The 27,632-nt window shown below is 39.6% G+C and overlaps 1 protein-coding gene across 5 annotated transcripts in view; it reads right to left on the bottom strand.

The window, feature by feature from the left end:
* COL12A1 (collagen type XII alpha 1 chain) overlaps nt 1-27,632 on the bottom strand; it is a 114,067-nt gene that overhangs the window by 55,790 nt on the left and 30,645 nt on the right. For 3 of the 5 annotated variants that reach the window (XM_032650699.1, XM_032650698.1, XM_032650701.1), the window contains 18 exons: nt 23,007-23,279; nt 17,777-18,043; nt 17,119-17,311; nt 16,407-16,528; nt 14,475-14,624; nt 14,274-14,393; nt 14,011-14,175; nt 13,290-13,436; nt 10,911-11,050; nt 10,267-10,396; nt 8,433-8,575; nt 7,991-8,120; nt 6,022-6,158; nt 4,799-4,928; nt 2,103-2,242; nt 1,717-1,849; nt 1,591-1,617; nt 751-893 (listed from right to left, as the gene is read on the bottom strand). In XM_032650699.1, coding sequence (XP_032506590.1) covers nt 751-893; nt 1,591-1,617; nt 1,717-1,849; nt 2,103-2,242; nt 4,799-4,928; nt 6,022-6,158; nt 7,991-8,120; nt 8,433-8,575; nt 10,267-10,396; nt 10,911-11,050; nt 13,290-13,436; nt 14,011-14,175; nt 14,274-14,393; nt 14,475-14,624; nt 16,407-16,528; nt 17,119-17,311; nt 17,777-18,043; nt 23,007-23,279 — 2,690 coding nt within the window. The remainder of the gene's footprint in view (nt 1-750; nt 894-1,590; nt 1,618-1,716; nt 1,850-2,102; nt 2,243-4,798; nt 4,929-6,021; nt 6,159-7,990; nt 8,121-8,432; nt 8,576-10,266; nt 10,397-10,910; nt 11,051-13,289; nt 13,437-14,010; nt 14,176-14,273; nt 14,394-14,474; nt 14,625-16,406; nt 16,529-17,118; nt 17,312-17,776; nt 18,044-23,006; nt 23,280-27,632) is intronic. The other 2 variants (XM_032650702.1, XM_032650700.1) reach the window with 1 other exon arrangement.

Raw genomic sequence — 27,632 nt, 5'->3', positions numbered from 1 at the left:
CTCTCTAAGGCAACATGAGGAAAAATCACAGCCCCCAACAGTCAACAGAATGCTAGACCTCACCAAAAGAGGTATTTGAAATAAATCAGAAAGCATCGCCCTATCTGTGTAAAAATCATGCTGCTTCCTGACTCAGGATAATGTGTGCAGCTCTGATCACACATTTCATAAAACGAAGCTGAAGAAGGTTCAAAGACAGACAACTAAAGTAAGAAGGTAAATGGACAAGGGTTCTTGTTAAATACGGGAAGGCTGGGAAGAAAAAGAAGATGAAAGCCGAGTTTACAGTAGTCCCACAGTCCTTCTCAGGAACCTCCATTTGGATAAATATAAAAGTGATAAATAGTATAAGTTAGGTTGAACAGATACCCAGATGTAGAAACATCAGATCTAGAAGATACCTTATGACATGCAAAAAACAGAAAAATTAGAATAATGGAAGTTTAGCAAACTCTCAACACTTGATCAAGTTAGAGATGTAAGAAATGAAAATACAAATAGAGTCAGAAATCTAGCTATTTTCATGGATGACCCGTGCCTAATAGCTTTTAAGGAAAACATGAATGCATGGAGGCACATGCCTGATGCTGTGAGGCTCCATCAGGGATGAAGCCAAAAAATTCCATCCGATACAGTAAATCTTGCAACTCTCAAAACAGTAAGTGTGACTAACTAAACACTGGGAGTGAGAGGGGTTTGAGACGGAGAGGGTAGAATTTATCCAAGTCACTTTTTTTCAAAATGAATTACCGTTTGTTCATTGCCTTCCCCTGCTGAAGGCTGATAGGTGATTCTGTATTTCTGCACACGACCGCTAGCAGGATCCCACTTAACAGTCAAGCTGTTAGAAGTTGCATTGTACACCTGAAGGTTCCGTGGGCCACTTTTTGGAGCTGAAAAAGGATTGTTGAGAAACAGAGTAAACAAACTGGAGAATGCCTCTCCCACGAATATGCACTGTTCCCAAGGAAATCAAGAGAGCTGTATACTTCTAGGCTTAGAACTAAAATTTTTTTTTTAACATCTCTATTGGAGTATAATTGCTTTACCGTGGTGTGTTAGTTTCTGCTTTATAACAAAGTGAATCAGCTATACTATACATATATCCCCATGTCTCCTCCCTCTTGCGTCTCCCTCCCTCCCACCCTCCCTATCCCACCCCTCTAGGTGGTCACAAAGCACCAAGCTGATCTCCCTGTGCTATGCGGCTGCTTCTCACTAGCTATCTGTTTTACGTTTGGTAGTGTATATATGTCCATGCCACTCTCTCACTTCATCCCAGCTTACCCTTCCCCCTCCCCATATCCTCAAGTCCATGCTCTAGTAGGTCTGTGTCTTTATTCCCATCTTGCCCCTAGGTTTAGAACTAAATTTGACCCGATGGTAAATGATGGTCATTGACTCTCAAATGACTCCTCAACAAATAGTAGCAAAGAGCAAAGATTTTTGAGAAAGAGCTGTTTAAAAGAGGCCCCAATCAACACCGTACAATTTAAAAGCAGAAGGCCTGTTTGCAATGGATTTGGTGTTATTTTTCATTCATTCATTCATTATTTGGTCATCCGTACAATCAGCAAATTAAATTCTTACCTTGTGTTGTTAAGGGTATCAAACGCACTACAAAAAACAGAATATGGGGAAATATTACGAATATAGGCATAGCTCTATTCTGTTCATTTTAAGATAACAATGTCCTACTGAAGGCTGAACACCTACTTGTGCGCTCGCTGCCAGTCAGGTCATCGCTTTCTGACTCATCGGGATAAATGGCAGTAATGGAAACTTCATAGAGAGTGTTCGGGTTCAGGTTTTCAAACACCAAAGTATTCTCATCTCCATTTAGGATGGTCTTAGGGAAAGAGGAAGAAACAACAAACCCACACAAGGTTAAGTCGCCGGCTACATCGTGCACTCCATGGCAGTTGGTTGACATCATTTAGCCAGATATTCCTCCTGCTTTGAGGCACGCCATGAGCTCAAAAGTCACTAGTAGGGAAGGATGCTTTTCAGTCAACAGAGGTAATACACATTTCAAACAAGAGTCCCTATAATGAAATGCGATCTCTAAAAAGAGAGAGAGAGCAAAAAAGAGTTAACACTACCTCCATCTTATCTGTGCTTCCGGAAGGTGCCCAGGTGATTCTGTAGAGAGACACATCCGAAGCGCCGTGATCCCAAGTCCCTCTGAAGCTCTCTGGTGTTACTTCAGTAATCTGTAGGTTTGCTGGGGCTGGCACAGTGCCTGTCACGAGAAGAGGCAGGACTGTTTTTCGATGTGATCCCCAAACTTAATATAATAAAACTGCCTTGTTCTGTTTTAACGGACATGGGAAAACTGGCTGACAACATTGCTTAGAACCAAGTATCTAACCAATTCAGTTCATTTGCAAGTAAATATGAGAGAGAGCCCCGAAAACTGCAAGCATTTTATGGCTATAACAGACTACTTCCCGTCTATTAAAATGGTGATTTTTTTTAAAGGTACCGTTTAGTCATACTGTTCTAACACAGTGGTTCTTCATCGTTTTGTCCCTCCCACTTTTTGAGAATCTAAGGGAAACCCTGGACTCCTTTGCACAGCAGTACAGAAGCACAAACTTTAGCCCATAATATCAGAGAGTTCATGGACCTTCATGGCCCGTGAAATCTTATGATCTAAGTAATCCACGCATAAGCTTTTCCTGCAGATCACTAACCTTACACACAATGTGAAGCTGACTGTATCAACTCTATTCAGAGACAGGACCAGCCCTGCAGTGCTGATGATGGCTGAAATCCCAACTAAGAGCCCTTCTGTTGACCAGGCGCTGCAGCTGGTTTGCAGCACAAGCAATGTGGAACGTCTGACACCAGTTCTGAGCTTTCATTGTCAATTATTTCTCTATCTCCTGGTAACCAAAGCCAACTACACAAAAGCCAGAGCCACCAAAAATTTGTTTCTAATAGTTACAATGAAAAGGCCCATTGAGATAATACCACTTTCACAAGCACAACTGCAAAACAAACCAACCATTAAGGGTGCACTTTGGATGTATCTAACAGTTCTTAGGAAATCCTAAGGATTAAAAACAAGTATTAATTTAGTATATATTAAATGACAGGCTTTGACTAGGCTTTCTTCCTGACTTTTTCTGCCCTTTACTGTTCCTTTACTTCCCTTTAAATTCCTGTTGTATTTATGAACATCTGTCCGCCTGCTCATATGGACAAATTTTCATCTCTAGCCACTACCCTTCCAGGAAAGAACTGATGCCAAGAAGGTTATTAAAGTTGCTAAGAGATTTCACATGGTAAGAAAAGAGCAGAAGTGGATACTGTCTGAAGTTAAGGAGGAGGCTGTGAAATTTGACAAGATGCCTTGATCATGTATAGACAGTTGGGCACTGAAGGAGAAGCTTCTGAACCTCTGGTGAGGGAGTTGCTGGATAGGAAGTAAAGTTCTGGACTATAGCACTGATCCCTCACCACTAGCTTCCTGGGCGAGGCTGGGCAAGTCATTTAAATTCTCTAGACTCCCTGTGCTGTCCACCATGGGAGCCACCAGCCACATGTAGCTATTGAGCATTTGAAATGTGGCATCTGAATTGAGATGTGCGAAAAGTGTAAATTAAGACACACCGGGTTGCAAAAAAATTACTACCAAAAACAAATGTGAAATATAAATAATTAGTATACTGATAAATGTTGAAATGCTAACGTTTTAGATACACTGGGCTGAATAAAACACATGATTAAAATTCATTTTTCTCCTTACCTTTTCTATTTTCTAGAAAATTTTGAGTTACCTCTGTGGCTCCCATTATATTTCTTGGGAACCCTGCTGGCTCTAGACCTCAATTTCTTAACCACCATTTAATTAGGAAATGATGTGCTGAGCACTGAGGGAGAAACTAGAGACTCGAAATTGAGCAAAATAAGTATGTTTGTGCCTTCACGAGGAAGGGGCCAGGGGGAAGTAGAATAGTCAGGAAAAGACCAACAGGCAGTAATAATTGGGTTAAATACTATGGAAGCAGCATGATAGGAGAGAAAGCGACATCCCTTGAGGTGGCCCAGAATGGAGCAGGGAAGATGGGGCCCCTGCAGGTGCCCTGTATTCTTCCACCTTCCCGCTGTGGAATCTCCCCTTCCTCTGAGTGCCATGTAACTCACCTTCCTTACATGATCCCATGTATTGTTACTTTTTATCTTCACAATGGAATACTACTGAGAGCAAAGATGCTTATATTTTGTTAGCCCTGATAGCACTTTACATATAGTAAGATCTCAAAAAAAATTGATAACTAATGCATGCTTTCCAGAGAAAACGTCCAATATGCTTTCTCCCCACCCCCTTACACACACACACACACACACACACACACACACACACACACACACACACACCCTGGTTAAGTATCTGGAAGATGAATTAGTGACAGTGGCTGGTAGAATAATAGGAAAGAAATTATCATAAAAGGAATGGACATAGAGATAGAAGATGGGAAGAAATCTGTGAACCCAAACATTATTAAATTCTGGCAAAAATAACATTAAGAAATGCACAGAGAACTATACTCAGTATTTTGTAATAACCTATAAGGGAAAAGAATCTGAAAAGGAATACGTACATACATGTGCGTGTGTGTGTATAACTGAATCACTTTACTGTATACCTGAAACTAACACAACATTGCAAATCAACTACACACCAATAAAAAAAATTTTTTTTTAAAGAAATGAAATAATCCAGTAAGTTCGGTGACACATGCATGCAGTGTTGTCTTCCAATTATCAATAAAGCGTAAACACAACTCACGGGTGGTTTCCTGAGCAGTCACTGGGGGAGACTCCCCTTCATCATATACCGCAGACACGCTGACTGTGTACCGGGTTTGTGAGAAGAGGTCTTTAAGAGGTGTGCTGGCCCATGACCTGTCCACCTCTACCTACAATAGAGCAGTGGAACTATTTTTACAAAGTTTAATTTTGACATCCCTCTGTTGTTGGCTATATCTCTCAACACAAGAGCATCAGAATTGTGGTACAAAAAACAGCAGTGTTTTCCAATTTGCATAAGGGTCCAGGAATTGGAGATCATTTAAAATGTTTCCAAAGTGGAAAAAATGTATGTACTGAGCTGTATCTGGCACTAGTGTCTGGTAAATGATGACTGCCTAGGAATTCAAACAACCTAATCGTTTCCCCCACTTCCCCGTCTCCCTTTGTATCACTGCGCGATTCATTTCGGAAAAATTCTCCTGTGCATTAGCTGATTAGACCCACTGGTCATTGCACTGCTTTTGACGTTGAAACCCAGAATGAAATGAATGTGTGCACAGCTATAAATTAGCTTGTGTACAATCCAAATGACCAGCACAGTCTGTAACTGGGTGCTTAGAGAAACCACTTCTAGCTTGCAAAAATGCCTCTGAGATTCTCACATGAATGCCCCTTCAGGCAAACATACGTTCTAAACCCATTCGCTGGTGAAGCTCCTCGGTTTGCTTCCACTTTGAAGCAGGCTGTCATGGAAATAGCTCTCCATCTCAGCATCATCTCAAAAACGCTCAAAGCCAGAGGGACAATCCTCTGACATTATCTTCCTACTTTCTCTCTGTCCTGCTCAAGTGTCCTATCTTCCCATTCCCTGACAAACTCCCCCTCTTCTTTCCTGCATCCCCTTGCTAGCTTTCATTTTGAGAAACATTATTATGACATTTTTCAGTAATTCGTAGAATGCAGAGCGCCATATGAAGTACCTGCAGGAGAGCGAAATGCCATCTAGACTCTATAACTCTTTATCTCCAAAGGGATGATGTTTTTAGGATTAATATCACACAGCAAAACATTTCCGAACTAAATGCAAGACGGTCCAATATATTACCAATATTCAAATAGTGCTCTATAAATATATAACGTTTCCAACACTATGTTCATAAAGTGACAAGTATTCAAAACACGTTATACTTGTTTAGATTCTTCTGTTAAACCTGCTAGGACTAAACAAATATTTCTAAACCCCTTCTAATCTCAACCTACCTCTTTGGCATCCTCTTCCGGGGTTTTGTAGCGAACAATGTATTTACGCACTTTTCCAGGTGCGGGCTCCCATAAGACGTTCATGGTGCTGTGAGTCACATCTCTGAGTTTCAGATCTCGAGGACTGGGCAAAGGCACTGGAAATGCATGAGAAATTGGGGCCAGATGTGGTTCTCAGCCAAAAAGCTCTAAAGCATCCACACAAGCTTTCAAGAAGTTGTTTGGAGAAAACTTAAAGGTGTGCAGCAAAGTAACTAAACAAATCGGCTATGATGATAAAAGCACTTTGATTCTACCAGGTACAGCTGAATTCTTCTTAAGGAGGCTTTTTAAAAACAGGATAAATTTAAATTTTTATCACAACTCTAACTTCTCATTTATATGTTAACTTTCTCCCACTCTATTTAAATAAGCTCTTACTTGCTGCTCAGCTATAATAAAACATAATTCACCATATAGGTACAGCTCATGTGTCTTTGTCAGATATTTAAGTCGGTTAAGATAGAAATCAAAATGAGTCACGCTTCCTGAAGAACGTGATAGAAAAACAAATGGTTACAAGAGTGAAGCATGAAGATGAGACGAAATTAAGCAACCAATAAGCTTACAAGAAAACCCACAGGAGCCCAAACGGTGAGAAGAAAATCCAAATCATAAATTTTCACCAAGTCAAACAAAGCGTTACCTTACAAAGGACCAGGAGGATAACTAATGGAGAGATTTTCTCTTGTTCTATGAGACGTATCTCACTCTCTCGAGCTGCCTCTTTCACCAACTTCCTTTGTCTCTCCTTTCAAGTCTGTAAATCTCTCTTCCTGAACCTCTGTCTCCACTTCCATGTTTCTGCACCTCCATCCCCTCAGTGTTTTCGTCTCTCAGCCCCTCTCTGTGCCCTCTCCTCCCCTACTGCTGCAGTCTAGCCCCACATCCAAACCCATATCCGCGTTCGTCTTTCAGCCGCTCCCCGCTCTCTCCACCTGCCGTCGACCCACTGCCGCAAACCACCAGCTCCAGACAGGATCCGACATATGAAAGATGATTATTTGTTGTCAGTGATGTATCCTGCTCCACCTTGCGGGGTTTCTCTTTTCTACCTCATCATGCTTCTGTCTCAACACCGTTCCCCCTTGAACATTTCTTCCAACTTCTTAATTTCCTTCGAAATGTGGTCTGAGACTCACCAAATTTAAGCCAAGACATACTTAGAATCCCAGCATGCCCACCTCGAGAAGCATGAAACAAAACTACTGGCTGGGTAAGGCCAGGATCCTAAGAGCAATCGCTGTCACTTTTCAAGAAAAAGCACCTAAGTGCTAGTGAAGCAAACCAGAAACACAAAAGGGGCTGAACAACACACACAAGAGAAGCGCAAACCACGAAAGAGTCCAGGTCCTCCACGCTGCCCTACATTTTTATCAGTACATTCCCAACACCTAAGCACAGGACTGGAGTGTCGTAGATGATCAGTATGTTTGGGGATTGAGTTCATTTACTTAACACAAACAGACTTATTCATGTGTGCCATAGTTTCTACTTCAACAAGAACTTAGAACATCTTGATCTTAAACCTAGTATCCTCCTCCAAAACTACACTCACCCGACATTCCCTTCTCACCAACGCCATATACAATATTTCATGGATCTACAACAACATGGATTGTAAGATGCACCGTTATTTCATGTTCTATTCCCTGACTGACACCTCACCAAGCGCAATTGTAAGACACCATTGACTGTAAGATACATCTCAAAATATGGGAAAATAAATGTGAATCTTACAGTCAATTTAAGATGCTGCCACAAGTCCAGAAATAACCTTAATTTCTCAAATTAGATTGCCATAAGTAATAACCCTACAACTGACACGCAAATTATCAAAATTATCGTTAGCACGATCGGGTGAAAGAAGCAGCCTAAAGAGCGTGTTGTATTCACAGCAATAAGGGAAGAAGAACTGGCGACGTCTTACAGGTGACCTCCCTTGCAGTGAAGGGGTCGCTGGTGAGGTCGTGAAGGGCGGCCTGGACCGTGACCGCGTACTCAGTATTGGGGAAGAGGTCGCTCAGCTGCACATCGGTCACTGTCGGTTCCATGCGCATCTGCCGACGGACATGCCGAGGGGAGACAACACATTCCAATTAAACGTTTCCACTAACAGGGGATGGACAATTACACCAATCTGTGACTGCCAGATTTTCACACAACTTTGATTTTTCATTTCTCTGCCCTGCATTTCCTTTCTCAGGCTGATGTTTTTTTAAGATTCGTCACAGGTCACAAATCTAATCTTGTGTTTTTCTGTTTTGGGTGTAAAGTTATAAATGAGTTCGTGAGTAACTGCCCCTTAATGGGGACTCTGCAACCGTGAAGTCCCAGGAAGACCCAACAATAAAGAAGCAAACGCTTCCCACCTCTTTGGGTTTGGTCGGCTCTGTGGCGTTGATGGGTTCGTAGGACAAGGCGTAGCCAGTGGCGCCCCCCACTGGCTGCCACTTCACGTGCATGGTGGTCGAGCCAATGTCGTAAATGGTCAGGCTGACCACGGGCACCGGCACTGTTGGAATGTAAAAGAAGACACCAGTCTAGCTCTTGTCAGTCTGCCCATTTTTCAATCGCTTCCTACTTATTGATATTTGTATATGCTAAATAGAAAATAGGTTGCTGTGAGAAATCAATGAGTGAGAGTTAATATGACCCTTTCCTCTCCCCGCAAAAACCCGATATCATTGTTTATCGCCACCTCATACTAGGACTGCCTGTGATAACTATTTCATAGAGCAAAGAAGTTTAAGTGTAAAATGGCATTCTAGCGAGTTCATGTGGAAGCCAAAACAGAGACCAACTTCCTGAGATTTCAATCTCTTTTTCCGGAACATCTGTAAGTTGACCATTTTCATTCTTCGACCATAAAATTTCATACATAAAAAGCCAACATAATATTTCATTTCATTTTTCTTTTTAAAACATTTTAAATGAGGGTGCCATCTATTAATAAGTGGAACTTAGGGAATTCTTCAGAAAGAAGATTAGCCCATGAGGCAGAGTAAAAGGCTTACTGCCTTCTCTCCACTTAACACCTACACAGTTTTCTATTTTTTGTCCTAAGATTGAGTTTAAAGTTTTAAGGAATTAGCAGATTAATCCTGCCCATTATGAAATACATTATTTCCCACCTCTGATGGTCTAAAATAAAGGGAAATAAGAGAAGAGATAAAGACCTAAGGGACTGAGCAGTGAGTAGAGGCGATTCAGTGACGCCCACTCCTGCCTCTTGTAAGAGGCCTCCCCTCTTCCTGGAGCCCAGCCACGAAGGAAAGAGTATTTTCACATGGCTTCAGAAACCCTACCAGGAATAGAAGTGAGGAACATCGTTCCCCAAAGCTCTACTCAAAGCCAAAGCCATTAGAGCTTCTCCAGTAAAGGCCAGAGTCCAAAAGTCAGTTAAAAAAAAAAAAAAAGGGGGAGCTCTCACTGCCAGCAGGAAGAACTGAGCTGGTCACTCCTGCAAGCTGCTCTTCCAGGTAATCTGAGTCCCACTCCCCACATGGTATCCTCCCTTAAGAAGTGGATAACTGTTAAAGGTACTCTTCCCTCTAAGATATCTCATGGATCTACAACAGCCAGGTCCCATGATGGCTACCCAGCCAGGTCCCATGATGGCAGAAGCAGCCAGTAAAAGGAGACTACCCAGCCAGGTCCCATGATGGCAGAAGCAGCCAGTAAAAGGAGAAAACCACAGAGTATTTATTGAGGACCTGCACAAAGTACGCATTCAGTAAATATGTGTTGAATGGATATCGAATAAAGGAATGATTTGGAAGGCTGACAGAAGTCCCACACGGTACAGATGAACTTATTTACGAAACACAAATAGACTCACAGACGTAGAAAACAAACTTATGGTTACCAAAGAGGGTAGGGGGGACAGAGAAATTAGGAGTTTGGGGTTAACATATACACACTACTCTCTATAAAATAGATAACCAACAAGGACCTACTGTAGAGCACAGGGAGCTCTACTCAATATCTTGTAATAACCTATGAGGGAAAAGAATCTAAAAAAGAATGTATACGCATAACTGAATCACTTTGCTGTGCACCTGAAACTAACACAACACTGTAAATCAACTACATTTCGATAAAAATTTTTTAAAGAAGAACACACAAAAAAATCCCACAAGGGCTGTCATCTCTTTAACTTAAAAAATAAAACAACGATAAGATTTCTTTTTCAATCGGACTTACAGGTTGTGTCTGTGCCCTTCAGGGGTTCACTGTATTCGTCTTCTACCACGGAATACACATTAACAACATACTCAGTTTCAGGCTTCAGATCCTTCAGTACTGCACTGCTTTCCAGTCGGCTCACATAAAACTAGGGGGAAATTTTAAAGAGAATAACAACTTACGTTATAATCACTTCCCTCTTTTCTCCTATAATTGTGAAGTGGTTAACTACAATGAGCTCAGAAATCATATTTTAAGGAGACCGTTGTCTTTTGTTTTTGGAAACCACCAGATGACAACGAGATCTTGGACAATTCATACAGTTTATTCTCCCAGCTGTTGTTTCCTTATTTGTAAAATTAGTGGGTAAAACTAGAAGGTCTTCAATGTTCCCTCCCTACTCGATGATTCTAATATAAACTCATGGATAAATTAAGCATCCTCTTAATCCTTAATTAAAAATACTTAATTAAAAAACCACAAGAAATTAAGCAAAGCTCTTTCCCTCTAATTAAGCCCAAATGGAAGTGCTTGCCTAGCAAGAAATGGAGAGCGCCATCTTGGACTCAGTTCTGCCCCCTACATCCCCCCAGCATTCCTCTCAGAGCCCTAAGAAGGAGGACCCAATCTCAGGACCAGGAAGGAGTGGGTTATCTACTCACTTCTTGCCGTTTCCCTCCAGAAACTGGGTAGTATTCCACCTTATACCTATCCACACTGTCAGAAGGAGGTGTCCAGCTCACTCTCATAGAACGATGGGTCTGCTCAGAAATAACTAGGTTGGAAGGTGCTTCCAAGTCACCTACACGAGGAAATGAAGTACATACACTTTTTTCATTATCATAGCAAGGCGACGACATTTAAATTTGGTTGAAATGGTGTTTCGCTCCATATTTCAGGCTTTTACGTGTATTCTTTCACATACCAAGAAGTTACGGTGAATCAGCTTAAAGGCCCAGTACTCCTAAGTCCTCTCTGAACGGGTGGCCAAAGGGTTCTTCAGCCTCTGGAAACTCAAACCTGAGCTCATGATTTTTCATGAAAAGTTGCTCCCCCTCTTCCTGAAAGCACCGCAGTTTATCAGTCACCTAGACTCAAAACCTCTGACTTAGCCTTGGATACTTGCTCTGGTCTCTAACCTCGTACATATCCCAGTAAATGACACCGTGAGTCCTGACAGCTCCACTGCCTTTATCGCTCTTGGCACCACCCAAGTCCACCGCCCTCATTATCATATTGACTATTTATATGCACGTCTTATCTCCATAACTATAAGTTATACTCTGTGAAGACAGAATTGGCGTCTTATTCACGTTTAGTTCCTTTACAAGATCTAATTCGGTGGTACGAGAAGTTTACCACTTTCTCACTTAGAAGACAGGAGAAACCAGCAAGTCTTCTAAAATTCGGGAATATCCTACTGCCTGTGATTGTACTCTCTGTTCAGAAGTACAGGTGAAATGACCGATACAGAAAAATATTTGGAACACATGTCAATGAAAATAGAAATATTAGGACCGTTAGAAAGATGTTCCAAACGATGATTATACGAGAACTAATGCAGTGACTCTGTGAGCACGGCAAATCATTCTCCTATAAACTCTTTCGACTTTCTTTGTGAGCCAAAGCTGAGAAAAAGAATTTCCATTCTTAGTATCCTAACCTTTACTGTACTTGGGTCATAATCAAGCCTACAAAATTATCAAGCAATTTTACTGTCTGGGAAACTAAATGAATGCAACTATTATGTAGCTGATGTAGAAAAAAAGAAAGAAAAAGAGATAAAAGATGTTTTCATCCCCACTCAAAATTCTCTCCAACTAAATAAAACCACAACTCTCTCAGCTCATCCAGAGCCAGATGCCTACAAATTCTGGATTCCTGGCTGGTCTGTTTCTCCTGGGAAAAGGCAGACTATTGTTCAAAATCCAAAAAGAAAATCTGCAAAATTTTGGAGAGAGAAATTCAAGAAGGAACATTCAAATAAATGTAGCCTCGGTATCCAAAGCACGTGAAACATTTCTACCACTTTATTTATGAAACTCATTCCAACTTTCCAAAACCAGAATAAATTAGTGAAAGACAATCTTTACCAGAATCTCCATGTATTTAAAAGAAATTTTTCTCATATAATAAGAACCATAGTTTCTATCGTTAGTTTTCCAAAAACCTTCAGTTTGGTGCTTACCATGTTTTGCCCTATGATTTACACAGATAGTAGTCATTTTACACCACTCTTTGTCACTAAAAATTCACTTCCATAATTTTATTTCTAAATCTTAACTCCTTACCAATAGCTACCTTTTTTCAAGGACCTCTCAAAATGTCTTTACCCATTTGGCCTTGAGTAAGTAACTGAACTTCTCTAAATCTGTTTCTTCAGTGGTGAAGAGAGATGATATCCTTTCTAAAAGTCCAAATTCTAAAATTATAATTTGTCTTTATATTTAGAGGTTACAAGTGCAAAGTATCAAATGTGATCATCTGTAGTTGGGGCAAAGCAAATCATACATAAGACCCCTCTTCCGTTGCTAATCCAAAACAAAAGGCAGCAAACCTTAGGAAATAAAAGTCTGGGAACAACCATTTAATAGTTATGTAGAGTGAAGATGCTTTACCAGAGATTAGATATACACCAGGAAAGAAAGCATCTCTATTTCTTCCCCAGTCTCACTTGTGAGTGTGTGTGTGTGTGTGTGTGTGTGTGTGTGTGTGTGTGGTGCAGGCACATATAAACAAAATGTATCCTCAGATAAGCTAGAAGTCATGTATAGTTTGATGCCATCAGAAAAAAATCAGGGACTAAATCAATGATTCTCAGCTGGAGGCAGTATTCTCCCCAGCAGACATTTGGCAAATTCTGAAGATATTTTTAGTTGTCATGACTCAGGGGATGCTACTAGTATCCAGCGGGAAGAGTCCAGGGATGCTGCTAAACATCTCACAACGCACAAAAGAATCCACTTCCTCCATCCTAAAAAGAATTATCTGGACCAAAATACCAATAGTGCTGAGGGTGAGAAACCCTGGGCTAACCTTACCTGGACCTTTGACGCTGTTACACAAGTTGACGATGAGGTCATCCACGATCCTGGAGAGGGACTCAAAATCCGCCACATTGTATGCATGGGTATCATCGGGATCTGTCGCAATCATCTTTAACTCAACTTCATCAGCATTCTTAATACCTTGGGGAAAATGGATATACGCAAATTAAAAGCATGTCTCAGAAAAAAAATTAATGGAACAAAGCAAATATTTCATGGGCTACCCTTATATATTCAATGTTAACTAGAATGTATATATGATTTTCCTGAATAATAAACTGATTACATATATAAAATAGAAACAAAAAATAATATAAACTAAAGGCTGTTTTGTTTAGCTTCTTCTAAATGCTTCTGGCACTGATTCCCCACCAAAAAGTGTCTCTTCAGTGTTTTTTCTGGAAAGTGAAATAATGGATATCAAAAATAAACATGGTGCTGTGGAAAACCAAACAAGAATTTTCCTGAATCCTATTAATGGTACATTTGTCCTTTTGATTCATTACTCTCTTCCAAGAAGCCACGTAGTTTCATCCCATTACAAGGAGAAAAGAAAAACATGAATGAACTTCCTGGTACATTATTTTGATAAATGATGTGATAGGGCAAGTGCGTCTGTCCGTTTTTTCATGCTTCAGAAAATATCTTTAACTACAAAAATACCCTGGGCACGTTTGTCACCCCTGGGGGCGTGGCAATTCTCGTCAATGCTCACCCACAGCAAACAGTTCCACGCCCTCATCCTTGAGTTTTTTTGAAGGTGCCTCAACATCATCTTGTGATTTTCCGTCAGTGATGAGAACGCCGATTTTTCGAGCTCGAGGCCTCATGCCAGCTTGGGTCTTGAAGCTCTGTTGGCGAATGAAATTCAAAGCCATGCCTAGTGGGATTGTTAAAAGAGAATCAGTCACATCATTTTTCAGCCACAAGCTTTGACCGAAAGCGAGAGCTGACAGCTCGCTGGAGCACCTGACTCACCTGTGAGGGTATTGCCTCCTTTGTAAGGTAGGTTTGCCACAGCCTGCAACAAGCTCTTCTTGTCTTTGTGAGCATTTAACTGCCACTCTGTTCTGGGGTCCCCGCTATACTGAGCAAGGGCTAAAAGGACACCATTGGCATTAGCATGTATAAAAGAGCATGATGGAGACGTCTAAATGCCTTCAATGTTGTCACACCTACCAATCTGTACTCTTTTGGGGCCAATCTCAAAGACTTCCACGATACGGGAGATGAAGCTCCTCACGGTTCTAAAATTTGCCCGGCCGATGCTCCACGACCCATCCACCAGCAGCACGATGTCTGCTTCAGCCCTGGTGAGACACTCCATCCCTGACACAGCAATCGTGAGACAGCAGAGAGTAAGGAGCACATTCTTTGTCGGGTTACTTCCTAGCCACGCCTCTGCCACCCCCTGGGGGCTCAGTGTCGCCTAACTGCCTCAGTTCTGTGGCTCAGCGATGTAATTTGGAGTTGAAGGCTTTGAAAACAGGGCCATACGATTTATTAACCTCAGATAAGAGTCTCAGGAACCGTCCATCCCTCCAATAATTATTTCAGTGGAAAATCTTTCATTCATCTTTGGCTATATTTCTAGCCGCGATCATAGAACACGGAGAATTAAACCGTCATCGTAAATTTGAATGAGCTCACAAACCCAAAAGGTAAAATATCTAAGTGGGAATGTAGAGCCACCTAACGATAAGACAATAATAATTTTAATAAAACTTTTAATGTGATCTAGATTGGATGTTGCATTTTTCTAAATATTCAACGGTCATTAGCAGACAAGTATGAGATGAACTGTTAAAATGTGTAAGCTAGAAAAAGTTTCAGTGAGCCAAAAATATCTTTTAAATTAATTAAAGCCCCCAGTATTACATATATTATGAAGGATTAGGCATATAACTCTTAAAATTAGAACTTTTTGAAGTAAAGATATAGTGTTTAAAAGTCTGATAGCTATTATTTAGTTTTTCATTATTTAACTTAATCATCTACTATGTATAACAATCAGGTAGATACAGCTGGTGAGGTCTGCACATTTAAAAAATCAAGAGAGAAGGAAGACAATCTAGAAAAAAGATACAAACAAGTATACAGATTGAGAGCTACAGAGACCACACGCACAAACACTGATACAAAGCTAGGGTGCTTTGGAAAGAGAGAATTATCCCAATATCCTCAGTGCACAAGCTACAAAATAAAAATATAAGTCAGTTAATTAACATCATCATAAGAGAAGCAATTGAACATTAATGCAAAACAGCAAGAGTTGACCCTTTCACTTCTTTTATCCACATCCATGTTTTCAAACGCTTTCTTTTCTAGGAGCTTATGTTACCAGCTACAAATTTTTCAACTTCTTGCCATGTTAGCATCTGATCTTTATATTACAAAACAACAACAACAAAAAAAAAACTCGCTGAGAAAGATTCAGTGATGCCCATCACAATCCAAAGGCGTCACTGCATGTTGGACGCTCCATCAGGAGTTAGGATTCCCAAGTACTATTCCAAGCACCTAAGGCTTTACAAGTCTGCTCCTGATCTGACAAGACTACTCTTTGTTAGCAAATGATTAAAATATTTAGAAGCAAACTCTACCCACCACCCTCACCTGGAAGAATGTTCAAAACTAGCTTCATGTGTATCCAAGCTGTAGTCGTGGCAGGAGCAGAAAAGTATGAGACTTTGCTTCCCAAGTCTTAGTTGCCCACCTATTTACGGAACAAGGTGCTGCTTGCTCAGCCCAGATAAATCATTTTTACGATGACTTTAACAAAATAAAACTGCATTTTAATTATTAGAAAGAGATTAAAGATAATGTATATTAAAGGTTAAAGATAATGTATATTATCATTGTAAAATCTCAACTTTAAATAATACGGTACTATGTAACTAATGCAACACTGACAAGAAAGCCTTAAAAAATGTCGGCAAAAGTGTGCTTAGCTGTATCTTTGAAGAATTTTTTAAGTATATGTTACTGAAATAAATTTTAGTGTCAAATTTAATAGTTAATTTTCATGGTATGAGTCACCTAACAATTCATATTTGAAAAAAAGTTGCAAAATACTGACTTTTCCTAGGGGAACGTAACTCAATTTCTTACCAGAGGATAAAACTGGCATTACAGTTGTGTCAGAGAGGGTTGTCATTTCTTGTCCAACAAGTGGTGAACTTTCTCCTCCATCAAACATTCCAAAAACATTTACTTTATAGGTGGTACCTGCCCTGAAATGTTAAAATATATAGTCTGTATGCATAATAACCTCAAGTGGTAGCATTTTTTTTTTTGCTTTGTTATAAACATTCAACTTGACTTACAAACTTTCATTCAGAGGAACTTATAATACATAACACTGCAGAAGAAGGAAACTAATTCCCGTCACATTCTAGTTTAAGCCCACACTCTGAGGTATCAAGGGGACCCTGCAGCCCACCCTGGGAGACGATGCACACTCGCATCTCAGGGTCAGTCACCTGGGCCTTTCCGGAAGGCATGGGGACTCCTACCTTCCCATAAGGCTGGCTGGTGATAAACTGCTTTTGGTGAAATCGTGCAATGTGGATGTTAATTTTTAAAAAGCAGGGTGTTACTGAAGAAACACCATCCCTGATCACTTAATAACAAGTCATTAAAAGAGTACAACTGCTCAGGCCTAAACTTGAGTCTCTGAACCCTAACCTCAACTTCAGCAGCACCAAGAGTGAGGAAAGCGACTTTGGCTGATTTTAAATACTCTGCCGGCAAACAGACACATACGTGATCATGTGTGGAAGGCACAATCTGTTAACAAAAACGGAATAGAGTTCATTCCTACCTAAGTTCCTCCAAAACAACTGTGTTGTCATATGGTCCAACCACTAACTCCCCCAGTCTTCTGTCATCTCCCGTGGGGTGAAATGTGACCTTGTAACCCTTGACCTCCCCAGGTGCAGGCTCCCAAGTCACCCGGAAGCTTGACATGGTTGGGTCAGATGTTTTGAGGTTTCTGGGTGATTTAAATCGAGAAGCTGTAAAGATAATAGATGTTAAAATATTATCCATAAGCCTAGGCTTTGGGGTTTTTTTTATAGCCCCTACAATAATAAGTTGAATTCAAAATATCTAAGTGATATACACGGCAATCATCACAAACAAAATACTTCAAAATATACATTTATAAAAAGGATTAAGTCAGAAAGCACAAGCTATAATACCCAATAAAAATCAGAATAATAGAGTGTTACCCAAGTGGAAGTATAAATAGTACTCCCAATTCAGAAGATTAGATTTTAGCATTAGACCATTAATATGTAGAATCATTTTACCAGGAACTAGATTGGTAAAAATCATATGCTAATTAGGCATCCTACCTAACTATTATAGTATAATTTATTACAGACTGCATTTTAGACATTTACAAATGAAGTAGATATATTAAAATCTCCCTTTAAAATATTACACACTTTCCCCCCAAAATTATTATGGTTTTATACCTGTTGTTCCTGAACCTTGCCTGAGCTTTCCTTCTCCTGTCTTGTAAACTGGGAGAACTGTGATGTCATACGTGGTCTGGGGCTGAAGTCGCTTTAACGTTGTTGAGCTGACAGTGGGTGACACCTTGGCAACCATCTGTCTCCCGCCCACACGGGGGCGATACACAACACGGTAGTTGACAACTTTCCCAGGTGCTGGTTTCCAGGTAACTCTCATTGTGTTTTCTGTTTCTTCATCCACTTTCAAGGTTTTCGAATCATCGGACACTGTGAGATGAAAGGAAGATTACAATGTATACTGTGCTGAAAGAAAATGTTTATGTCCACCTCCCCATTTACGTGACAAAACGCTATGTGTGGTTTCTTAAATACGTACACTATTCCTTTACTTAGCATTGTGAGCTCTCCTAAGTTGAAGATGGCTTGTGAGCCTAATCCCAGTGAGGTCACAGTGAGATGTTTTCTCTTCAACTGGCTAATAACTAAGAAATGGGAATTCATATTGCAAGGATTTCATATTTGCATTCCAGAGACTTTAGTAAAGAAAACACCCATTTCTAGAGATGAGCTTTTAGAATTTTTATTATATTTCCATCTGTAAAGAATTCCGGTAGAAATTACAGTGTGCAGAATACTAAAAATCATGAACACAGGGTCAGAAATATTCCTTGAATCTTTTCAGAAGAAAGAACAATTCATAAATGACTAGCCATAGCGACCGCAGTTAACACCATCCTTTGTGACTGCCGTGTACATGTAAGACTATCAGCACAAAGGAACAGGAAACTGACACATAAAAATATCTCAGGGGGGGCTTCCCTGGTGCGCAGTGGTTGAGAGTCCGCCTGCCGATGCAGGGGACATGGGTTCGTGCCCCGGTCCGGGAAGATCCCACACACCGCGGAGCGGCTGGGCCCGTGAGCCATGGCCGCTGAGCCTGCGCGTCCGGAGCCTGTGCTCCGCAACAGGAGAGGCCATAGCAGTGAGAGGCCCGTATACCGCAAAATTAAAAAAAAAGAAACGGCACTACAAATAATGCATATGACAGAATTATTCAAAAGGGACCTTAAAACAGCTATTATAACTATATTCCATATGCTAATGATGGTAGAAGAAATGTTAAGCAAGTTAAGTAAACACATAGAATAAATAAGAAAGACTCAAACCAAACTTCTAGAGGTGAAAAATACAATGTCTAAGAGGAAACATGCACAGGGTGGTATTAAGAGCAGATTAGAAATTGCAGGAAAAAAATTAGCAAACTTGATGACATGATAATAGAAACTATCTAAAATGAAACACAAGGGACCTCCCTGGTGGAACTATCTAAAATGAAACACAAGGGACCTCCCTGGTGGTGCAGTGGATAAGACTCGGCGCTCCCAATGCAGGGGGCCTGGCTTTGATCCCTGGTCAGGAAACTAGATCCCACATGCATGCCGCAACTAAGGGTTCATGTGCCACATCTAAGGAGCCCCCGTGCTGCACCTAAGACCTGGTGCAACCAAATAAATAAATTAAATAATTTTTTAAAAAAATAAATAAATAAAAATAAAATGAAACACAAGAAAAGAGAAAAGATTGACAAACTGAACAGCACAGCAGTGAGCTCTGTGATAACTTCAAGCAGACGAGTACCTGTAGAACCAGAGTATCTGAAGAAAGTGGGGGGCAATAAATAAAATATTTGAAGAAATAATGGTCTGAATATTTTCAAATTTTATAAAATTATAAACCCACAGATCCAACAATCTCCATGAACCTGAAGCACAAGAAACATGAAAAGACTACACCAAGGCACATCATAAGCAAATTACTTAAAATCAGTATAAAAAGAAAATCTTGACAGCAGCCATATGAGCAAAAGATATGCTATGTACAGAGGGCAAAGGTAAGAATGACAAAATAGATAAAGAAATTCAATATATGGTTATAAATTAGTTTTCTGAAAGATGCAAGTATAATTTCAACTAAGAGTATATTGGTTGCAATTTTTTAATTTTAGGGTTTAAAGAAAGTAAGAGAGGGAGGGTGGGAGGGAGGGAGACGCAAGAGGGAAGACATATGGGAACACGCGTATATGTATAACTGATTCACTTTGTTATAAAGCAGAAACTAACACACCATTGTAAAGCAATTAGACCCCAATAAAGATGTTAAAAAAAAAAAAAAGAAAGAAAGTAAGAGAATTCTCAGCCAATTCCATTACTCTCTGGAAATATTAAAATTTATTTAGTTAATCCTCAATTCTTTATTACTATTCTCCAGGTAAGTGAACTATTAAAAGAAAAAAATATATATTTTCAAACAAAAAATGTAAAGACCTTACATAGGATTTTGGAAAGAGTATGGGAAAGAATAGTACACAGAACAATCTATTTGTTACAAATGTTGAATAAATCAATGTGTGTCTAACACTTTTATAGAAAGAGTTCTGCTAAAATATGTTTTCTGACCTCTTGTTTCCACCTCTTCAAGTTTTGTTCAGTGGAAAAGGACATCTCTCCCTTACACAAATTTCTCAAACCAATTTCATACAATTCATACAACTCAGAATTGAGAAAAATGGACATTTAAATCTTACGAGTATTGATCTAAAAAGAAACCTATGTCCCCAAAAGAGTGGGATCCCAAACTTTAAAATATTCCCAAATTTAAATATGTTAATAACAGTCAAATATTGTACTTCATACCTTGAAATGCTTCAAGGATCTCAATTGTATTCCTGATTTTTAATTGATTCTTTAAAATAGAGGAATTGAAGCTAAATAAAGTCCAACATACCTCATCTTAGCTTTAATGGGAAACTTTGGATTTTAAGGAGGGAAAAAAAATCCTTGTTGGCTTCCCATAAGGAAAAAGCAAGATTTTTCACTCCATTCATAGGTATGCCACATGCCATAAAAAGCTGTTAATACTCCCACTCTAAGTTCTTTTCATGTTTTAGTAACTCGCACAAGATGCTTTCCAACACCCACTGTACCTCTGCTAAACCAGCTGCCATAATTGGAGGGCCGGTAGAAAGCGTCCCATCTGCTGGCCTTCTAGCCACAATTCATGGTTTTCATTGTATCAACAGTCTGCATACCATGCCTCTGAGTGTCAGGTGAAAACAGAAAATGTTTCCTGAAAATATTTCCAAAATGTCTGCTTGGAAGTTTATAAGAAACTCTAAGAGCATGACCCAGTGACTCGACCCAGTTATCCGCACCATTTAGGACTCATCCACCACCTGAATATGCGACACCTGACTCAGATCTCTCAAAGTACTTTCTAAACTACCTCGCTTTCCACAAAGAGAGCAAAGCAAAACACAACAACAAAATGGTAGTAGAACAAAGAAAGGCTCCTGTCTTCCATCTTACTTGCCTAGCTGTTTGAGCAGCTGGCATACCCTCTAGAAAATGTACTTTCATTGCTGCCTAGTATGCTCATAGTTAGAAAGAGGCTTTTCTGTTCACTCACCTCTAAATCAATCAACTAGCCAAGAAATAGTGAAAATTTCTTAGATGCTCAGCTTCTTAGAGATGAAAATTTATCTAGGATTTCTGCTAACATACTTGCTTTGGACGAAAACATATCCTTGGGGAGATTTTAAATCCCAAATAAATATCTGAGGATTCAATCTTTTCACAAGAAGAAATGATGGAGGAGAATCTTGGGGGAAAGTTTCCCTCTTAGTATATAAATTTTGATAATTTCTCAGCCACGTGAATTGTATCTTCACTCCTACAAATAAATTTAGCTAGATGTGTCATATGTGGCCTAAGTTTACAACATGGCTTCTCTTTACAAGTGAATATTTACCAGAAATAGAGATGAATTTGGGCCAGCTTCTTAAACTATATCAGCCAATATATTCAGACACAAGATTTCAATCACTACCATGGAAACCAATCATGTGACTATCCGAGAAATGTGCCCTTTCTTGTATTTAAATCTCCTATCAGGAGTTTGATTTTTTTTAATCCGGTTAATTTTGACACAGATTTAAGCTTAGACATATCCAACTGAGTTTGCCAGTGATTTAAAAAAAAAAAAAAAGATGAATTCCTCAGAGAACTCAGACCAAAAGATTTTCATTTAAGGACAACCTAAAATCCAGATACAGGACTTCATTGAAATTGCTCATGGTGTTTCCCTCTCTCCTCCTTTGGCAGAAAAACCACCCCTTTCCTCCAATTCTTTCTAATAAAAGGAAATGCAAGAGTGCCCCAATCTTTCCCCTTTTCCTAAAATCCTCCCAAGCAATAGGAATAAACTTTTCTCCTATAAATACTTAGAAATGCCCATCCTTAACAAATTACTTTTTAGGAAGGACAATTGAGAAATACCGACATGCCTCTCACTAGCCACCTGATAATAAATGATGAGAGGGTGATTCAAAATTTTTCACAAGAAAGAATATTAATGAGATTAAGGTAAATTTTAGCCTCCAGAAACCTGAGTAGACTTGACTTAGCCTCCGCAAACATAGTAAAAATAACCTAGGATTAGTCTTGGATGTATCATATTGTATCATATTGAGACAATCATAGTCTCAATAACCACGTCATTCATCAACCTTCTCGAGGTAGCTAGGCACTATGCTTGGTGCTTTGCCCACTGTTATTTCATTTAATCCTCAAGACAATCTGAGGCTGCATCCTACACATTAGGAAACTGAGGCTCAAAGAAGGTTCCAGAACTTGGCCAAGGTAATATAGTTATAAATATGCCTGAATTTTCTTTGTCTCCATAGCTTCTGATCTTTATACTAGCCGAGCTTCTTATCTAGTTGATCTTTCCACCAGAAAAAAAAAAAGAGAGAGAGAGACTGAGAGAGAGACAAACACAGTTCACCTTTGAACAATGAAGGTTTGAACTTCGAGGGTCCACTTATACACAGATTTTTTTCACTAGCAAATGCTACAGGACTACATGATCTGAGGTTGGCTTTTTCCTGAGATGCAGAGGAAGCTGAGATAAGCAGAGCTGACTATAAACTGTAGTCAGATTAACCCTCACATTGTTCAAGGGTCAACTGTGTAGGTAGTTGGAAGGGATTCAATATTTCAGACTTTGATATAATTTTAGATACAAAACAAGCCTGAATTTAAACCACATTCATTAAAGGTCCTAATTTTTGAGTCCCCATTTGTCATATAAGGAAAAAATGCAAGTGGTTATGATGAGCTGATAGCTATTAGGTAGCACCAACACACTCAAACCCCCTCGGACTGTTACCTACATTCAGTTGTGGCTTCTCCTCTCAAAGGTTCTCCTTCTCCGCTACTGTAAGTTGCAAATACTGAAACTCTGTATTTGGTCTCTGGCTGCAGATTTTCTATGATAGTATGAATTGCATCTCCAGGAAGACTCTTCTCTCCAGCCTCAATATCATCATACATCGATTTCCAAGAGACCCTGTAACCGCGAACCATTCCTGGAGCAGACGTCCAGTAAGCGCCAATCGATGTGTCGGTGATATCTTTAGTAATCAAATTCTGAGGTGAACCACGCTCTAGAATAGAAATGAAAGGGGGATCATTTTTTAATGTCTACTATACATGTAAATACTCCTTCATCCTAGTAGACATCCTGATTTGCTGGAGTCAATTTGTCTAAAGTTGCCCATTTCTTCCTTCTAAGCTGTCTGTCCTATTCTGTCAGTGGAACAGAAGATGGGATTAAACTTTGGAATTATACCTGATTCCTGCCTATCACCCTGGCCCCCATATGTCCAATCAGATTGGAATGTCCTTCAGGACAAGAATGGCATCGAAATATGAAGAAGTATGTGCCTAAAAAACAATTCTAAAGGAAAAAAAAAGCATCTAAATCCCCAAATTTTACAGTTCAGTTCTTATTGTGCACAAAGATCTTTATTTCTTCACCATCATTTTTTCCTCTTATCTTATTTAAATAAGCTCAGTTTCAACATACCACTTCCAGTAACTCCAACAATCTCATATCACTTGCAAATCTTAATTCCAACAATTTTTTTTGGGGGGGGGAAACTCTATTCACAAAGCTAAAAGGACAGAAATGCAAAATTTCAATTACAGCTTAACCCTAAGGAAACTAAAAACCACCAATTCTTCTGGAAAATCTAAAAGCAATTAGTCATCAAAATAAAACACACCACTTGTTCTAGCCGATCGAAAATGCTTGCTGCTAAATTTTGGCTCTCTCATTTAAAAAAAGAAGTACAACCCAAACGGAAAAATACAGCAACCTTGACTTAATAGGAGACACAGATGTCTACCAATAAAACCCTAACTTTCCATAATTTAAATGTACGATAAATATACAGGTCACTTTATATTGGCTACCTTTACTAGGGTTTATGCCACAGTATGACATAAATATAAAACTATCTGCTTCTACAGCATACATTTTACCAGTAATTGTTGTGTATTCAAGAAAATGATATATAATGCTGCTACAAGAATGTTGAAGACTGTTATTTCACTTGAATCAGAGTAAAAATGAATATCTTTAAAATACTCATAATTATCTAAATTTCAGTACATAAAGATAACAGTAAATGAAAAAGAAATCTTAGTGGACAATAAACCTATCATATATGGTAGATTACAGAGGGAAAAATAAATAAAATGGGAGCTGGGCATCCTACCAGACCCCAAGATGAAATGGAAAATTCTAACTCCATTATAAATAACTTCAACTGCTGACAGGACATCTCATCTCTGGAGGGAAATTAGTTACATATTTCACTGCAACCTGGAGTATTTATTTTCAAGAACATACTGACTTATTTCCCCCAGTACTTGAGGTTAATCTTCATTTGAAGGTCTTCTTTAATTGTATTTGCTACTTAAATGGTCACACATCTTTACATCTTCTCTATCTACAGGAACATAAACAAAGTGTTTCTTTGGTTGGGTTGGGTTGGGTTGGGTTTGACGTGGTTGCTGGGTTTGTTTTTCTGCTTTTTACTTTGTTTTGATCATCGATAGCCCAACTACTGGTCTCTAAGTTTTAAATCTGCAGCATGTTTCCTCTGCTTGATATACACTACATCCTTTTTTCATACGTGCCTCTTCACTTAAATTTCCTAAGTTGCAGTTAGCAACAACTGTGGTGAAATAATACTTGAAAGTACTTGAAAGTGATTCTGAGATTAAGTGAGCTAACGAGCTGCATTAATAACATTCCCGAAAAGTATAAGACAAAGTTAGCTTAGAACGTGGGAATTATCTTCCAAATTGACACTGCAGTAATTTACAAACAATAATTTTAGTTTCTAGTTTTCCCAAAGGTTATGCTTCTCAGCCTGTTTTTCTCCCTACTTTCTATAGCACCGAATTTGTGACATTGTTTATTTCCATGGCAACACGACATCAATCTCACAAACACAGGCTAGTGATTTCACTGTGAGAAAAATAATAGGAAGGGAACTGTGGTTGAAGCAAAAATACATTCACAAAGATACTTCTGGGCTACAAACAAAAGAAGCCTAGCTCACGAGACATGTATTCCCATGGATTTTAATCAACTATGTTAACACTCTCAAGACCTGGAAAGCTAGAACAAAATATTAGTAAAACTGCAGTAAAGGCCTTTGCAAGGTTTGACAACATCCTGGAAAGAATCTGTAAAACCACTTTTTAAGATTCAAATAAAATATTAGCTGAAAAATGTTCCTGAGTTCCAGTTAATGGCATGACAACACTAATTCAAGTGAATACTAAGTAAATTCTCAATCACAGAAAAAAATCCTCAGAAAATTATAGTTTCTGCCTCACGCATAAAGGCATTACTGGCAGGCACTGGTACTGCAACACTGCATGTTCATGACAAAGAAATATGGAACCCAAAGAAAGAAAAAAGACACCTCAAATCAGAAGCCAAGATTGAACAGATAAACTGCTTCAATGGGTTTCTTGTTATGTCAATCAGTCAATTTGATAGAAATAATCCTAAATATTAAGTTTATACTGTTGTCAAATGCATTGAAAAACAGTTTTGCTCCAAAAAGCAGGGGAGTTGGGTTTTCCAGCTGTTGCACTACACCCAAGAATCTTGAGAATATGATGTACTCGTGACAAGTCTATTTTATCAGACCTATAACCCTTGAAGTTTTAAAAAATGGAAACTTGGCTTGGCCAAATATTAACTTACAAGAAAAGCAGCAGTTGAATTCACCCTGTGATATGACTGGCAGGCTGCCAAATGGCCAAGCTAGTCTGGGGACCTGGTGAGCAGGCCATCACCTCCTGGGGCCCTGGGACCCTCAGCAACGCAATAATTGGACTGGACCTGATCAGATACACAGAATCACCCAGAGAGCTAAAGGCTCGGTCATGCCCAGGTCAATTAAATTGGAGTATCTGGAGATGTGCCTGAGCCCTGATGCTTTCTAAAAATCTTTTCAATCTCCTCTGTGATCCTAATTCCTCCACGATCCTCTACTCCTTTCTCATTTGGGGGCTTTTATTTGGAAGTTGTTTGGTCAGTGTGGGAAGGAACCCTCACACTCGCTTTCACTCTGAAATGAGAGACAGGTGTGATTAAAGCAAAGCTGGTCAAAATCGGCGGACACAGGGACGCTGTGTGGGACGGCGGGATGGTGTCTATATCGCATGGGTCTATGGCCACACACAACAAGTCACTCTTTAGGTAGTGGCACGTGCCCAAGGCTGACCCTCGGAGACCGGAGAAGTCGACTGACGCCTCTCGTCACACCCTTTCCGTCCCATAACATGAGTGGGATGTTCACGGCTGTCTCCTCCCCTCTATCCTGCGTCAAAAGGCTCTCAACGCATGCTTCTTCTTCAAGCGTTGATCACATTTCCCTGTGAATGAGGTTTGACCCAAGGGTTACCTAGCCAGACATTTGCTTTGGTTTAATATATTGAATTGGAGGTTTTGTCCTCAAACTATGGAACTTCGGACATCAGTAGCTACAGAAAGAGATTATTTGGCTTGGATTGGGTTTGCGAGAGTCTCTTTTTAGCGTACCTGGGAAGGAAGAGGAAAGAGAGAGGAATAAGAAAGATGTAAGAAGACCAGTATATAGCCTCTGTCCAGCAAAGGTTACCATTCTTCAAAAGGGGAAGACATAGAAACAGTGGCAGTGAGCAGAAACCAACTCCACGAGACTTTTTGCGACTTTGTCTCAACGTTTCCCCAAACGTGGACCCACTTCTGCACCAGCAAAGGCTCCCCTGTTTTGAGTTCCTCTTCTCCCTTTGCCCCAAGACTTACAAATCTATGTTTTATGATGTTTGGGTTTGTTCATGTTTTTTACCTAAGTGACATTGTTTTCAATAATTTAATCTCATGGTACTTGTTTTCTGCTGTTCTGAACCATATGCCTGCACTTTGCATATTACTTTTACCTCTGGGAATAGAATTTCCGGCAATCGTTTCAAACAAGTCATCTTCTGCAATGACGGCATTCCTTCATCTCTATTCCTTTGATTCCTTCTCAATAGTTCTCCTTTCTACTCTGTTCTGCCCAGTATAGTACCAGGATAGATGCAAGGAATAACAATGCTTTTCTGTCATAAATTTAAACAAACAAAATTCATCAGTTTTTGAAATTTTGATACTCAGTATTTCTGATCTGATTACAGAACATACTCACATATATTCAAAAGTCATCATTTCTGGTGCCTGCGTGTACGCATCTCTGTGCTGCTGAGGCAAGTAATTAGACAGGTGCATTTCTCATGACCTGAACATCCACAAGGGGTTGATTCTACTTTTTCCACAGATGAGGCCAAAGAACTAAGGCCTCATTTAAGTAACTTTCCTACATTTCCTTAGCTCTTTTCCATTTGCTTTCTAAAAAGCAAATCGTCATCCAATTCAAATATAATTATACACAAATTAGCCAATGATGATA

This window comes from Phocoena sinus, chromosome 12, assembly GCF_008692025.1.
Source record: "Phocoena sinus isolate mPhoSin1 chromosome 12, mPhoSin1.pri, whole genome shotgun sequence".
NCBI classification, from domain to species: Eukaryota; Metazoa; Chordata; class Mammalia; order Artiodactyla; family Phocoenidae; genus Phocoena; species Phocoena sinus.
This window is presented reverse-complemented; position numbering and strand designations above follow the sequence as displayed.